Genomic DNA, 15,855 nt, shown 5'->3' with positions numbered 1-15,855 from the left:
CTAAGAGTATGGCTGGAAACCTGGTAGAGCCAGGTGTCAAGTGTTAAAGAATTCATCTCCCTCCCCCCAAACACACAAACATGATCCCACAAGTATGGCCATAGCCAGAGATCAGAGATAAGCTTTACATCAGACTTTCATGGTCCAGCTGAAAGCATTATAAAAATTTGTAAATCTGCACCACAGCCACACACACATACACACTCACACAACAAAGCTCATTCCTGTCACTGTTTGACTTCAGTCTTAAACTCATTAATCCATAAGTCAGCCAGTTAACTTCAAAACACCTGACAAGGGTCAAGTCTTCTATGCACTAAGCCGACACGTTTAGTATGGATACAAAATATGCCTTTCCTGTTCCCAACCAATTCTGGCGCCACACACATACTGTATTTTTTTCAGCATCAAAAGAACCCCAGTGGAACAGCTCAAAGACAATGATTTCTATCTACCTAACCTGAACTAAAAAAAAAAAAAAAATCATTAAGAGGGACACACATTTAGAAATGGAACCCTGACTCCCCCTTTGTTTTAGAAACATTTCACAAGGCATAGGAAATATTTTTGCAACTACTGAAAAATTGTTCTCGGCTAATACGAAGATTTATTTCTCAAATAGTGCTTTTCAGTCTTCCTCTTACATATTTTTGCAAGCACTGTGACTATTCATTTAAAATGTGTATAAATCCAAATTTCCTAATCCAGATTTTATATCTTGACATTTAGAATGCTGCATTAGAATATATATGATGGCAATGAATAATTTTTATCATACTATACCAGTCTTTTCCTACTTTGCACTTCGTTAATTTGTACCCCTTTTTGTAATGGGCTCTGTGTGTGTGTGTGTGTGGTGTGTGAGTGCACTTGTACAATAAGCTGAATAAATTACCTAGGTGAGATTAATCTAGAAATTGCAACATTGATCAGAGATAGAGATCCAGCACTGGGTTGCTTTCTGTCCTATAAATCCATGTCCTTAACTGTCACAGAGAAATTCTGTATACACCTGAAGACTACAGAATATAATTCAAGCTCATATGTTTCTGATTGCTCTAAAGCATCCAGAGATACCACTCTGAGTCTGGGACTCATCATGTTTCCCGTTTCCAGGCCTGAGACATAGTTTTAGTTGCAGTATAAGACAACTATAAACAAAAAAGTGTTGATCTTGATTAAACTAAGCAGGCCACACTGTATCTCTAAGCAGGGCACAAAGCTAACTTCTAGGGCTGAACAAAAAAATTATTTTAAAACTCTTTATTTTTTCAAAAAGAATGTATTTTTTCTATTTTTCCTTTACCAGAAAGCAATTTAGCAGATAATGCCAGTGTAACAGTTAACAGTTCAGGAAGCAACATGTTTTTTGTTTTCTTTTGGAGGAGGAGGCACGTGCAAAAAGCTGCTACTAATTATATGGGATATTTTTAAACTTCCCTCCCCCATCCAAGTGTAATAATTGTTGCAACAGAGACTTAAAGATGCCCTCTACACAAGGCACTGTATTATACATTGTATTTAATAAGATATTGCTGCTCAATAAGACTAACTGTATGCTCAATAATATTGTTCTCAATAAGACTAACTGTATGCTTAAAAACATGCCAAATTTGATTTGTAGAACTGGACACTAAAGTTAGCATGCAAATAGAAACTGGCTCTAGATTGGTTTGAGAGCTCTACTTTAAGACAACACAAACATCAAAGCCTATATACAAACAGCTTTATTAAACCCAGGTTATATTATGAAACCCAGTTTATACCATCTAACATTCCAGCACTTTTATACTTACTCAATGTTTTCATATATGGACACACTCACAACCCTTCAACCATTTATTTTGAGTTGTGGCTTCCTTCTCCCTACTCCACCCCCTTCCTTCCAGAGACTGTCCACTCCTGTGCTAAGAAATTTAACGTAAGTTCCTGCCCTGACTTTTGCTGAACGTTAAGATCACCCACGGATTACTCAGAGAGCAATAGAACACTTTTGTTTGAATGCTTGCAGGAGATAAGAGAACGCCTGGCAAACACAATGGTGCCAGGTCTGTGTACTTTCAACAAAACAGGTATGCAGAAGAGTGTACATACTTCAGGGAGCTGCTTAAATCAGTCTGAGACAAGGACATGGGGAAGTTAGATTCTAGGATATATCCTTCAAGTCTCCTCCTCCAAAGAGAAATACATTTCTAGATGTTTCATCTAAACCTGTATATGTTCATAACAGCGCTCTGACATCTCACTAGGATTTTTCCATATTCATTTTAGGTGCTCTCCCCCTACTCTGAGGACTCAGGGTATGAGCTTCTGTTCTTTGCCAAACCTGCAGCATTGCCATACAGAACAAGATAGTTGGCAAAATAAATCAGAGCTACTGCATTTTTAATTCCATTATCTAGACAATTTGAATTGAAAAAAACAATCATGTTTCCTTATGTAGCCAAGCTTCCTAGCTAAACATGCCCCCTACAATCAGCATGACTACACAAACATCTAACCAAAGTATTCCATATGTGGTGGCAATAGAATGATGAAACACAGACAAAGATTAATTTCCTCGTATGAAAATATTTTTAGCCACGCTGCAGTTCTAGTACACTTTGATGCAAATGACTGGAGAAGGGTTTGTATTAGTCTTGCAGTCACTGGATATTTTCACCCATGTCACTAGTTTAGAAAGTGATTTTTTCTTGTTTCAAAGTTGACATTGATATTTCCTGGCCTTGACTACTATGAAAGTGAAGACTATCTATTGGCTTTTGCTCTAATAGAACGAACTTTAATCACATCAGACCCAGGAATTCAGTTCTTACTGTCAAGATCTCACAGTTTTGTTATTTTCTTGCATTCCTATTGCCACTGCTGCTAATAAAACCAGCACTAGGTTCAAGCTAACACTGTAAAATTATTTGATGTATATATACAAATACATAGATATGATTAAATCAAAGTTGAACCAAGTATGTCCAGATATGCACAGAAAAAAAATTAAAGGAAGGAATTACAAACCAACAATTTCTTTTTCTATTTAAGCAAGCCATGGTCAACAGATAACTACAAAAAATCCACCCAGTAAAATGAGGGGTTGGGAATCAGTCACAAATTATTGCTTGATACTATAGAGGACAAAGAAGAAGAAATTTCAAAGGATTTATAGCCAAAATAAAGGGTTGGGGGAACTCTTGCTGGTCCTCACATTTCCCGATACTGTCACTGTTTTAGTCACAATCTGTATGGAAATCTAAACTGGTATCTTTATGGCAGAAATGATATCTTATTATCTAATGACAGAATATGGAAATTTTAGCAGAATGGAAGAGTTTCCTTTCAATTCTGTATTTCTACAATATACATGGAATAAAAAAAAAAAATGTATGCAAACTCACATTAGAAAAGCCAATTTAGGTACTAGCTGGGAGCTAGAAAGAAAAAAAAATGCAAGCAGACAAAGATTCACTACTCTTATTAATATCAATTAATTTACAAGTGTAGAAGGTACATCCCTTGACAGGAGGATATGCTGCTGGTAAAAAAGTGAGGTTAGGGCACATGATCATACTCAGAGGCACATTTGAACTGAGAACTGATGGATCTTCTTCCATATACATAGAAGACAATTTAGAACAGAGACACAATTTTAAAAACCCCAAACCGACAACAAAGCAAAATACAAAAAATACACCAAATGCAATAAATTATCACCACCCTCAAGTCTTCAGGGGAAGACAGTAACCAAGCCAAAAACAAGATCAAAATTTTGCCAGCAAATGTAATCCTGAAGAGGAAATGTATGAGGAAACACCAATGGCAGCAAGCTGCATGATGCCCAGTTTATTGTCACGGAGACTCTAGAAGGAAGTGGCTGTACTTTTTCCTTTGTTAGACAGATCATTTCTGTTGCTATTCATGTATCTAGGAGCACACAAACTACCAGCTGCCACCAAACCAAAGCCGACAGGCAATGCCAACACAGCTAACCCACACTTCCCTGTGGCTGTGATTCTAAATCCACCAATAGCACCACTTTATATAAACTGTCAGAGAAAAGACAACTTCCTACAACTACCCAGTCCTTGGAAACTCTATTTTGTTTCAAAGTCCAAAACTTTGGAATTTCCTTTTTAAATGAAAAGGCCAAAATTCAAAGTTTCCCACTGAGTAGCATTTCAGAAAGAAGAAAAAGTGTTATAAACCAGATCCTTTGGATACAAATTTTATGTCATAAAACTCTCATTAACACAATCACATATGGATGACTTTCAGAAAACTGGTATTCAGCTGAATTCTTAGTCTTAGCCTTCCATTTTCTCAGGGCAGGTTTCAAACCCCACTCCATTTCTCTGGCCTTTCCAAGTATGCTGCCTAAGATTTTCTGGCTCCAGACTCCATCTAAAATTAAGTGTCTCCTTCTTGAAACCTCCTGGAAGCACCGCCATCTCCCAAAAAACTGACTAATCATTTTCCAAATCCTACTTGACTGATAACAGATCACAGTTTAAGTCCTCATAAAGAAGCAGTAGCTGAAGTAAAACCATGTCTGAACCTGTCCTGCCCTACTCAGATCCATCCTTCAGAGAGACAAACAAGAAAACCACCCATCTAAGTCCTTCCTGCTGATTTCTACCTCAACTGACTTCTCTGTGACTCTCCAAAAACCAAGGAGTATTGCTTCAAGAGGCCACTCCTTTTTTCCTCCTGCACATCTCTGCCTCCTCACTTTCACATCTGCTCTCTTTCTCCAGAAGAGCACCAGGAGTTTCTGCAAGACTTCACAACTCCTCTGACAAATGGCAGCAACAGATGGTCAGCATAGCAAAATACAAAGGCAGAGCTATTCTTCTTCACTGAGTGAAGGACCTCCTGCTTCTGCAACAACTAACCACAGTACTCTTACCACATAGTTCTGTGTGTGGCACAGATTTGGGGGTTTCTCAGCTGTTACGCCCTTCATGAGAGCAAGCTTACAGGATACTGAGAGGTTATAACTTCCATAGTACTTTTACCAGGCTTTGATCCCCAGATATTTCTGCTCCAGTGAAATCATCTATACCCAGGAATATTACTGTAAGCTGAAGAGTGAAAGAAACTGAAAAGGCATCCACCAAACTTATGACAAAAAAATTGACTCTGTTGTTGTTAAGAATCTGTATCAATATAGAGAACTGCAGAAACAGTAAGCTTTATATAATTAGTGTCTCAAAAGTACTACATAATTTTGAGGCAGAACAGTACTATTAAAATTCATTCAACCAAATTTCATGGGATTTACAATTATTTTAAATTATCTAAAAAGGATATTTGCAAGAAAATAAAGGCACATAAGTAGATGAGTAAGTCCAATGTGTCACTTTGAATTATCTTCCTCGAATTATTATTTATGAGTTAATTAAAAACAATAGATTCCTCAAGAATAATGTACAGGCAGTAAATTGAAAGAGGTCAAAATCCAACATCATTAGAAAACTAGCATACTGGAAAATCTTAAAAAATTGAAAACTGATACAAGAAAAACAAGTCAGATAATATATAGCTTGATCAATTTATGCTTTTATCAACAGAGAAAAAGAACAGATACAGAATGTATACAGAATTGTTCTGTGAATGCAGAATGGAAGTCTTCTCTGACAGGTGGCTTTGGAGGAAAATGCAAGAACACTACACATGCAAACACAAGCAATCCATAAAGAAAAGTCTCAATGCAGACAACTTCATCAGGTTCATTGGAATGATGGACAGCTGAACTGCTCAATTCAGAAGTAGAAGAAAAAACACCTGCATCAATGTTCTCATCAACAAAAGAGCCAAGAGAGCCTAAGAAGATGATCAAAGTGCAATGGCTTCTTTTGCTCCCATAAAGATTATATTCGGATGTAATATCAAGCTTCTTGCCAAGTAAACCCAGATTTATGTGCAACTTAAGATTTATATTTAAAAATAAACTGAAGTGCAAAACTTTCAGTCTCTTATTAATCACATGGAAAACCCACAACTTCAAAACTTCATATCCTTTGATTCACTCCTCCTTCCCTCCCCCCTTTTTTTACTTTTTCCCCCATGAGACTTTTGGCATCATTCATCTAACATCCACAAGGTCATGTTTTTATCTGTAATACTTCCAACAACTTGACAACTGCTGCTATTCTTCTTTATCTTTAGGAATAAAAATGTGTATCTCCAATGCAGAAAGTTAAATTCCAAATGGGCCTCTTTGAAATAAATGTTGTGTTTACACAACAGTGCTAAGACCTAATGTCCCTGTGCTAATGGAAACTGCAGCAAACACACAAGAGTCATGACTGTATAATTTTTAAAGTTCCTCAGAAAATAAGCAAAAGAATTGTTAAACATAAACTGCATAACTAGCAGACACTATCCCCCTCATCCCCCCCTCCTTAAAATGGGTAGGTGGGGTATGACTGCACTGGTAGAGTTAGCATAAATGAACAACTTCACATTATTACCTACCTTCCTGCTTTCAGTACCTGTGTGATATATTTATCTATTAGGAAATACTCTAACATTGCCAGAATGAAAACTTTAAGTGCACAAAGCTCGAGGGAGATTGGAACTTCAGCACAAGTACATACAGCATGGATCAGAGGCAAGACACCACTTAGAACTGCCTGCACACAGTTTTACTGTGGCAGTAATTCACCTTGATCTAAAGCTTGTGTAAGAAACCAGAACAGAAAACAAAATTTCCAAGCAGAAGCCATGGATTAAGTTGAGCTGTTGCTTCAGACTGTTTTTAATGGACTTAAGAATTTTAAATAACTTCAAGAACATGAACTCGCATTTCTAGGAAGCAATAAAATAAGAATAAATTAAACATTAATATGTTTTGCAAAACGTGAAGAAAAAAAGTAGGAGACTTCGTTGAAAGGCGTCAATCTTTGGCATGATTCTTCTCTTATAAACACAACTAAACTTTTAGAAAGTTGTCCTTAGCATTCCTGTTCCCTCACTTGTATCCCTAATATAAAAACTATCAATAGATCTTTTTTGCATACATGTAAATATACATTCACACATGCAACAAAATATATCACTAGATTTTATATAGCTGTACATAGTTAATATAAACAATTACATTACACAGATTTCAAACAAGTGCCTACTTTGTTAAGGACAGCAGTTACTGATTATATGAAGTCAAACTTCATACACCTATACAGTTTGTTTACAAAAAGTGTGCAAGCTCAGCTCATAGAGAACAAATATATTTTGTTTGACTCAGTATGTCGCCTTCTTGTCTAGGCATGAAAAAAAAAGTGGAGAGCAATGCTGTAATCCTTTCAGAATAAAATGTTTAAATACAAACATGATTGCCATTGTAGACTGTTTAATTTAGAGAGATTGTATTTCAGTTCTGGCTTTGAGAGGTTTGCTGATTTGACTATAGAGAGTACTTCAATGCTTATCTTAATTGTTTAGATAAGATTTGTTTGAATTTGGCAGGTGAAAAAAACATGGGTGTGGGATATAGGAAGGTTGAGAAAAGACTGGCATTTTACCAGATTATGCTTATTTTAAACTACAGTGCATAGAGGAGCAAACAGTTTTAATGAACCTGCCAGGGGCTGGTCATCGGGGGGGTGGATCTGAAATGCGAGACGGACCGGCAGGATTCAAGATTTTCAACAAACTGAAAAGGATTACTATGATAACTCCCCAAACACTACTTAAGGCTTAACATAGTACACAAATGCAGATTGTATAAGACACATTTAAATAAGTTTAAATAAATATATAATTGTGCTTTATGATTATAGTAGGGGGTTGTTCTCTAGGCAAACTTCCTGACCCTTAAATGTAAAGTGTTTCAAGAACAAGATTTTTATATAAAAATTAATGTTGACATACAGGTATATTTTATATGTAAGAATTTCTGTTACAGAAAATAAAATTGCTGCTATAAAAAACCCCCCAATGCTCTTGGCTTTTAATTTCAGTATCAGTTTGTACTAAGCTTTTTCACTTCCTGGTTAGGGCAGTACAGCATGCCACAGGCATTTCATTTAGAGGTTCTCAAAAGAAACCTTGTCATACCTGTCAAGTATATCTTTTTTAGGGGCAGACTACTGGAACATGATATCTGAGGAATATATTTTGGGGATGTTTACTTGTCAGTTTGTATTTACAGTGTACGTTTAAACTGTACAAACACATCAGCTGCAAAGGCACATATGCAGTACATCTGGCATTGTGTATCAATCTGCCTGAAGACAGACATGATTTGTAGCTTTAAATTCATGAGTCAGGTGACATAAAATTTGGGTTTTCTGTGTGTTAAACTTTTCTTTCAGATCCACGTAGGCTCTAATGCCTTTCAGTCTCTGTTTCAATGACATTAAGACCAGGAGTTCCACAGGCTAATTGTGGTACCAGTGATGCTGTAACTGGGAGACATTAGCAAGACTTGTTTGGAATACAAATGAGACTTCAGGCTTGAAACTAATTGAGACTTTAAGTTACCTGTGGCTTTTTTTAGTATCCAAACTTGCTGGCTTTTGATTTAATTCCACTTAATCTACTTCTATTAGAATACCTCACAGTAAACGAAGTCATGTCTAACTCTGAGAAGTGCAGTCTATAAGAAAAATACAAGCTTTTCCTTTCTTGCTTTAGACAGCTCATTCCAAATTATAAATTTAAACAAAATGCATGAGGAGAAGAAAGAAGATTTTTATTTGGAATTATCTGGTAGTGCACTGCTGTATTTGATTAGTATTTGAAAGTTATGAGGGCAGATACCTAACACACGTTGTTTCTACAAAAAGTAGATTCTCTGCAGTAAGCAGCTAACTTGGGATCTTAGCTTTTTTCCTCTCAATTTACCCACAGCTAGTGCACAGTTAATGGAGCTCCCGGTGTGTCTGGTTGGCAATTTAGAACACTTACATTAAATTATTTGTCAACACTAAATGAGCTAATAACTGCCTAGCTCATAGATCTAAAAATGTAATTGCTCTTGAAACATTACCACAAACAAGAGAGTACCTTAGGCTTTCATAGGACTTTGCTCTCAGCTCGCTGCAAATAAATATATCTTTATCAACATTGAAAAGAAAGATATTAAAAATAGTGATTAATCCTCAATGAAATCCAGGTGGCAATGCTAATGGGAGAGCTGCTCTTTCCTGAGCAGACTCAAACTCACCCAAAGAACTGCTTTGACTGCACTCTGTAATCATCATCAATGACTAATCTAAAACTCTCAAGGAGTGGCTAAAAGTTAAAGCAATTTTTGGACTAGAGCTAGAACCAGTGTATTATCAAAAAGACCAACAAAGGAGGCAGCAGAATAACCTAAAGAACTTGTCTATTGAATTGCTTGATCTATTTAACTTATATAAAGAAAGTTAAGAAGCAACATGATTACACACCTGCATGACAAGATACCTGAAAGTAGATATCTGTAATTTCACAGAGGCAAAGCATGAAAGAATGAAGGGTATCTGTAAATTAATCTAGCAAATTCACTATGGAAAGAATATTTAAGGTGCTAAAAGTGAGAGAAATTAACCTTTTGAACAACGTTTCATGGGATATGTTGACTTCTCCATCACTTAAAGTATTTCTATGAAATCCTAGACTCACCAAAGTCAACTGCAAAACTTTCAGCAACTTCAAAGAAAGCAAAAGGTTGAAGGGTCAGAATTTCAGCTGGAACTCAAGATCATTTATAGTGCTAAAATGTTCATATTTATACAGACTAATAGCTTGAGGCAGAAATTTGCAGGCAATATTACATAGCTTGCCTTATTCAGCAGCCAGACTAAATGCTTAGAATGCTCTGTCTAAAAACCTAGACTTGAGCTGCATGTTTTCCCTTTGCTAGGTCTCTCTCAAATTCTCTACTAGTCTTCCGTAACATCACCAAGCCTAAATCATTTTACATAGACTACATGGAATGTTGGTACCCTTGGATGATTTACAACAGGAAGTACTGCAAGCTCTTTTAGCCATGAAGACATGTATTATCATTCAGAAACAAGCTTTCCCTGCTTATGGTTCAAGCTAGCCAGTTGTGTGCGATACCAGTATCCGTACTAGCAGAATTAGTTAGAAAGCACAGCATGGAAATATACAGGGTTTCAAACATCATGCAAAGCAGGTCCTCATTTGCCTGTAATTGCTGTACAAGCAGCCGTTTTAGTCACAACTCAAAATACAAGTTTTCTTGGTCAAGAATAACAAAACCAAAACTTTTGAGAGGTTTCCTCTCAAATCAAATCTCTTTGCTTCTGTCAAATGGTAGTAGTATCTCACTGAAATAAAATTACACTCTCAACTTATTCTCCAAATCAATTTTTTTTTTTCCTGGCACAGCAAAGAGCATATTAGATGTTGCCTAGTATTCTACATGTCTGCCCCGTCTGATGTCTGGATAAACACACCAGGGATTTCATCGTATTAAGGCACGTTAAGCCTTTCACCAAATATTCTGAAGTTAGAGTACTAAGGAGCTACAGATGCTAAGAAAGTGATGTAATGATCTTGTGATACCATGTTATAAGCATGGTGGGATAATGAAAATACTGCAAAAAGATTTTTGGCTAGGTACATGACAGATGACACAGCTTTACTAATTCAAATCACAATACTGTGATAGCTGAGCGCAGGCGGATGCCTGTATATGGTTTAAGTTCCACCTTTTTTCACACTTCAAAGCATTTTTCAAAAGCTGGTATTAATTCAAGGAAATAAGGGCTGAAATAACAACAAAACGAAATGCCCATGTACACAGAAAACTAAAATACGCACATTAGAAGAAAAAAACCCCAAAAGTTATTTGGAACCACATATGTATATTTATTTCAGTATCATGACTAGCTTTGGCCTACTGAGGACTGTAAGATTATGAGAGGCAATCAATATTGCTTCGTTCAATGACACGGAGCTGTATTTTGTGTCTAGGTAGCAAAAGCAATTGCAACTTCACTAAAAATCAGAAAATACTTTACACTGAAACAGAACATAACACCCATTGCTTGAGGAGGTTTCATGTGAAAAAGCAGAACAACAGAAATTATCCTGATTTTTCATTGCCTTTGGATAACAACAGAACAAGAGAAAGAAGAGAAAGCTGTAAGTAGGAGAAATCCAGGTACCACATAAAGCGACAGGTACAGGAACACCAACATACTGACTGCAGCATGAGGAGCAATGGGCACTCAGGCTAAGCAGAAAACCATAATTTCCCGGGCACTCTTTCTTACCCTCCCCTATAATGGATGATGCATGGACACAGCAAACAAGCCACTCTACCATCTTCGCATCATGCTTTCTCTTCCTTACACTCGGAGCTACTGTTTAAAGGAGCTATTCCCTGCGTGAGGACTGTGCCCAGAGGCAGCGCCTCGCCGAGCCGCGAGGTCGAGCGCCTTGCCCGGCGCAGCCCCGGCGCCGGGGCAGCGACTCCGCTCTGCCGGCAGCCGGGCCGGCGTCTCCCGGGAAGGGCGGCGGAGCTCCCCGGCGGCGGCAGCGCGGGCCGCTGTTGCCACCTGCTGCCGGCAGCGGGGACCCGGGGCCCGGGCGGCGCTCGGCCGGGCAGGCGGCGGCCCCGGCGCTCGGCGGCCCCGGGACGTGCGAGGGGCCGGGACGGCCCCGCCCGGGGAGGAGCGCGGTGCGGGCATGAGCGAGGGAGGCGAGGCAGCACCGCGGCCCAGGTAAGCCGAGCCCGACGGGTAAAGGCCAGGCTGTGTGAATGCCGTGTGTCCGTAGAGTTTCCAGGCATCTAACATCGGCAAAGGGGAGATCTGTATTTACTGGTGGGTGTAATGGCCGTTCCGAATGGAACAAAAGGACGATAACCAGTGTGACACTAACAATGTAAGGCTGTACATGGTGCCATAAAGCGTTACAGCAGAAGAGAGGCAGCGAATACCGAAGGGAGCATCAGCCGGGTAAGATAAAGCAATTGGTTGTAAATACACGCCTAATAATAATAATAATAATATAAAAATAATAAATTCAAGCCTAAATAGAAAAAACACAGTCAGTGACCTATTACAGACCATTCAAAAAGCATCTTAATAATGACTCCTAAATGGTATTTTACCATTTAGGTGTAAGACAACATGCCACATAGAAAACATGCTAGTCTAAGGTTTAATCTGTTAACCATATTGTTTGAGCCATCTTTTGGAGTCTAAATTTTAGGTTAGAGTTATTACTAGTTATTACTCAAAGAAACTAAGCAGATTTACCAAAAGAGCTGAAGTAACACTTGATCTGCTTCTGAATAAAGTACAAAACAGTTGGAGACATGAGACTAACCTTTAACGAAATTCCTCTATAGGATCAGAGAATTAGATTTTTAGGAGTAACACCATAACTTTAGATTTTACAACCAGAAATTACCTTAAAATGAGAGGATAGTTGAAAGCCAAAAAAGGTTGAAGGTCAGAAGAAAGCTTAAAGACACTTCATTAGAGGCACAGTGGAAAAAAAAAAAAGTCAATTGATAAATTGAAATACATCCTTTTCCCTCCCTTGTCTTTTCACACCCCCAATATTCCTACTCCTCAAAATCACGTATATGATTAAGAGCATGGGGGGACACCTGTAAATAAAAGACACTCTTCAAAAGTGGAAATCAGCCAAACAAGACAAAAAGTAAAGTCTTGTAAGTTCAATGTAAATTGGAGAAGAACAAAAAGGTCTAAACCCTACTTGCCAAATGCATAAAGCTAGTAATAAAACTGCTTTCAAACACATCACATGTATGAAGCCTGACAGGAAACAGCTGGGCACGCAGATAATCTGGCTGTAAAAAGAGCACAAAAGAAAGAGAATCAGAGAAGGTTAAACAAAGTATTTGTGTAAGGATTCACAACCACAGAAAAGGTCAAAGATGTTCTCAGACAAGTTCTGTACTTCTCAAGTGATATGTTTTGGGCACTGTCTCAAATTGAACAAGCTTCAGAACATACAAATGAAAATTTTAAGAGGATTCCCCAGATGATACTGGAAACTAGAAACCACTCAATCTGATTTTTATGCCTGGAAAATGCCTACAGAAAACCAGTTTTTTTAAACAACATTTACAAATAAACCAAGGTAATGAGAAAGCAAGGTAACATAATTTTGTAGTAGGCACTCATGAGCAACAAATTAAGTAGTACTGCTTTAATGGAGCATCCACATAAGCCCAGGTAAGAATGATCAGGTTAATACTGAATTTGCAAAAGGCTCCTCACTATCCTTACCTCAGGTTTCAGAAAAATTTATGCTGTCGTGGTATAAGAGCAAATGCCTGCTTTGATTAAAAACACCCAAACCAACAAACCAAAAAAAAACATAAAAAACCAAAATCTGCTCAAAAAAAAAAAAAATCAATTACCAAAATGAATGTTTCATTTTCAAAGTAGAAATTTGTGGTGAAGAAGCTTTACTAGGACCTCTGCAGGTTACTGTGCTGTTTAATGAACATGAGGCATCAATGTTCTCAGATAGTAACACAACTTAAAAGCTGACCACAAACATATAAAAAAGGATCTCTCAAATATTCAGTGTCAATCAATGCAAATTAGGTGGGAAAAAAAGAACCCAGACTGTAAAAGTCCTGTGATGCATACAAAATCAACTAAACTGCTACCCCAAAAAGACAGTCAGTTTTTTTCAGAGTTCTCTGAAAACATAAGCTCAAAAATTAGCAGCAGTGAAGAGTAAACAAAACAACAGCAACAATACAGAAAAAACAGAGCCTGAAAGAAGATGCTGTGACATCTTGGCACAGGCATATGGTGCACACAGATCTTGAAAGCAGCACGCAGAGCTGGTCAGTCACCTCACTGGCAAAGAGAAGAAAGAATCATGGACTGTAGATTGGTAACAAAAATCAAAAGAACAGAAAACATGAATGAAAGCTGTTCCAAATAAACTTTTCAGTTTGAGGTAAACTACCTGCAATAAGATAAGAGACCTACAAAAATTACATAATGAGCAGTCAGTGCCACTCAGCTTTTTATTTCTATTTTCTGATTATCTACAGAGGAGATCAGGTACAAAGCTAGATAGATCTCCACTTGGCAAAATATAACATAAAGTTTTAACTGATTTTTTAAGAAGTCTGATAAGAAAAATACAGTTATAGGTACACTGAATGAATAAAAAAAAAGGTATTTACCAATTTTTCTTGCAAGTTTTACTAAAACCCCATTTTAACTACCTTGTATTTAAATTGTTAACATCTATACATATATATAAGTGGCATCAATTTTTGAATACAACTTTTTTTATGCATAAATGTATTCAAATCCAGAAAACACGTGACAAATCACAAACAGATTGTTGTGGCAACCATCCTTTTCTTCTAAACATTTTGATTTAATGAAAAAATATATAACTGTATTATTGGAATTTCTTAATGAAAAGGGATTTCTTAATTTTAATAATGCTAAAACCGCTATGTAGTTCAGCAGTGTAAAAGTATGACCAGTGGAAATTATTTCTTCTATAAAAGAGGGACAAGGTGCTCTTTTTCTCCCTCTCCCCACCCAATTTTTACATGGTACTAATGCTAATAGCACATACTTTTTAGCTTTTATGCTAAGAATTTTGTAATCATCCCTCTTCTGAGAGTATACAGTATGCAAATGAGAAATAACAGGACTGCTTTTTTTCCTTTTGGAGAAAAGAACTTTACTGAAACTTTTCTCTCAAATTTTCAAAGTTACATCAGACTTGCAAGGAAAAAACCCTCGGTTTCAACTGAAACAACAGACAGACAATGAAGTTACATTTTCTTACAAAACTTCTCTATTAAATGACATTCATATGTTCTTAACAACAACAAAAAATCTTTAATTATCCAAACTATCCAATGTGGCAGTAATTAGTCTCTGCCAATTCAAATATTGTGAAGAAAACTCAGTATTATTTTCCTCATTTAAAACCCTAAACTTATGTTCTTTAAAATGCATTTTGCATTATAGAAAAAAAAGATATAATTCTATAAATTTGTTTTTAAGTATACATTACAAAGAGATATATGGCATAAAGCATTCAGTTCCTTTCTTGATTATATAATGTTTCTGTCCTTCATTATCTTGATGATTGCACATATATTAAAAGAAAATTATTATTGAAGTTGTATTTTTCCATTAACAACTGTTGCTATTGCTTTATTGACTTCTGGTCACTGTAAACTAAGTTTCAGAAAATCTTAGACAATAGAGGACTTGAGGCATGCTTTAAATACTCAGGACTGGCTTTCAGGACCTTCACCCGTAGCTCAGGGGTTTATGCCACATCCACTGGAAACTCCACCTGTCTCCAAGGCCCTTTGTTGTTCTTCCTCCCTAACTGCATCTGACAGGAGGGGCCAGACAAGGGCTCCAAAATCACTGCTCAATACAGAACACTGTGGGCATAATAACAGCATCAAAGCAATAGAAACATCTGCAGCAATACATATGTGTGACACTCTAATTTAACTCTAGTCTGTATTCTATAAAAGTAATTTTGTGTATTCCATTGTTTTCCTTACCAATAATTTCCCAACAGGAGCTTGTAAAGTAATTATAAGCAAATAAAACATGTAAGCATACAATCTAACAGCAGGCATAATATAATGAATATGGTAGCATAAAGTCAAGAAGAAATAGAGGAATAAGACTCAGAATTATGGTGTGAAGTTTTGAGGAAGTGCTAGTACACAAGACAGAAAAATGCTGAATCAAACCAATCTTTACTTGCGTTTGTCTCTGAAGAATCTAAACAGGTTTTGTAAAGGCTATCAGAGGGAAAGTTTAAACCATAATCTTTTAAAGTTTTGGGTGTTTGCATACACAATATTTGATTGAGAAAGAAAGAGAAACATTTAAACAATTTCAATTTTCTACT

At 37.0% G+C, this 15,855-nt stretch overlaps 1 protein-coding gene across 8 annotated transcripts in view; it reads right to left on the bottom strand.

Annotated features, from left to right (window-relative positions):
- Nucleotides 1–15,855, bottom strand: part of FMN2 (formin 2) — a 172,901-nt gene that overhangs the window by 66,319 nt on the left and 90,727 nt on the right. The window contains exon 11 of one of the 8 annotated variants that reach the window (XM_069010370.1): nt 13,687–13,802. The exons of 6 other annotated variants lie outside the window; for them this stretch is intronic. In XM_069010370.1, coding sequence (XP_068866471.1) covers nt 13,795–13,802 — 8 coding nt within the window. In that variant the 3' untranslated portion in view covers nt 13,687–13,794. Of the gene's footprint in view, nt 1–13,686; nt 13,803–15,305; nt 15,374–15,855 lie in introns of those variants that run through there. One more of the 8 variants, XM_069010368.1, reaches the window with a different exon arrangement.

The sequence above is a fragment of the Aphelocoma coerulescens genome, chromosome 3 (genome assembly GCF_041296385.1).
Source record: "Aphelocoma coerulescens isolate FSJ_1873_10779 chromosome 3, UR_Acoe_1.0, whole genome shotgun sequence".
NCBI lineage: Eukaryota > Metazoa > Chordata > Aves > Passeriformes > Corvidae > Aphelocoma > Aphelocoma coerulescens.
Note: the sequence above shows the minus strand (reverse complement) of the source record. Positions and strands in the feature narration are given on the sequence as shown.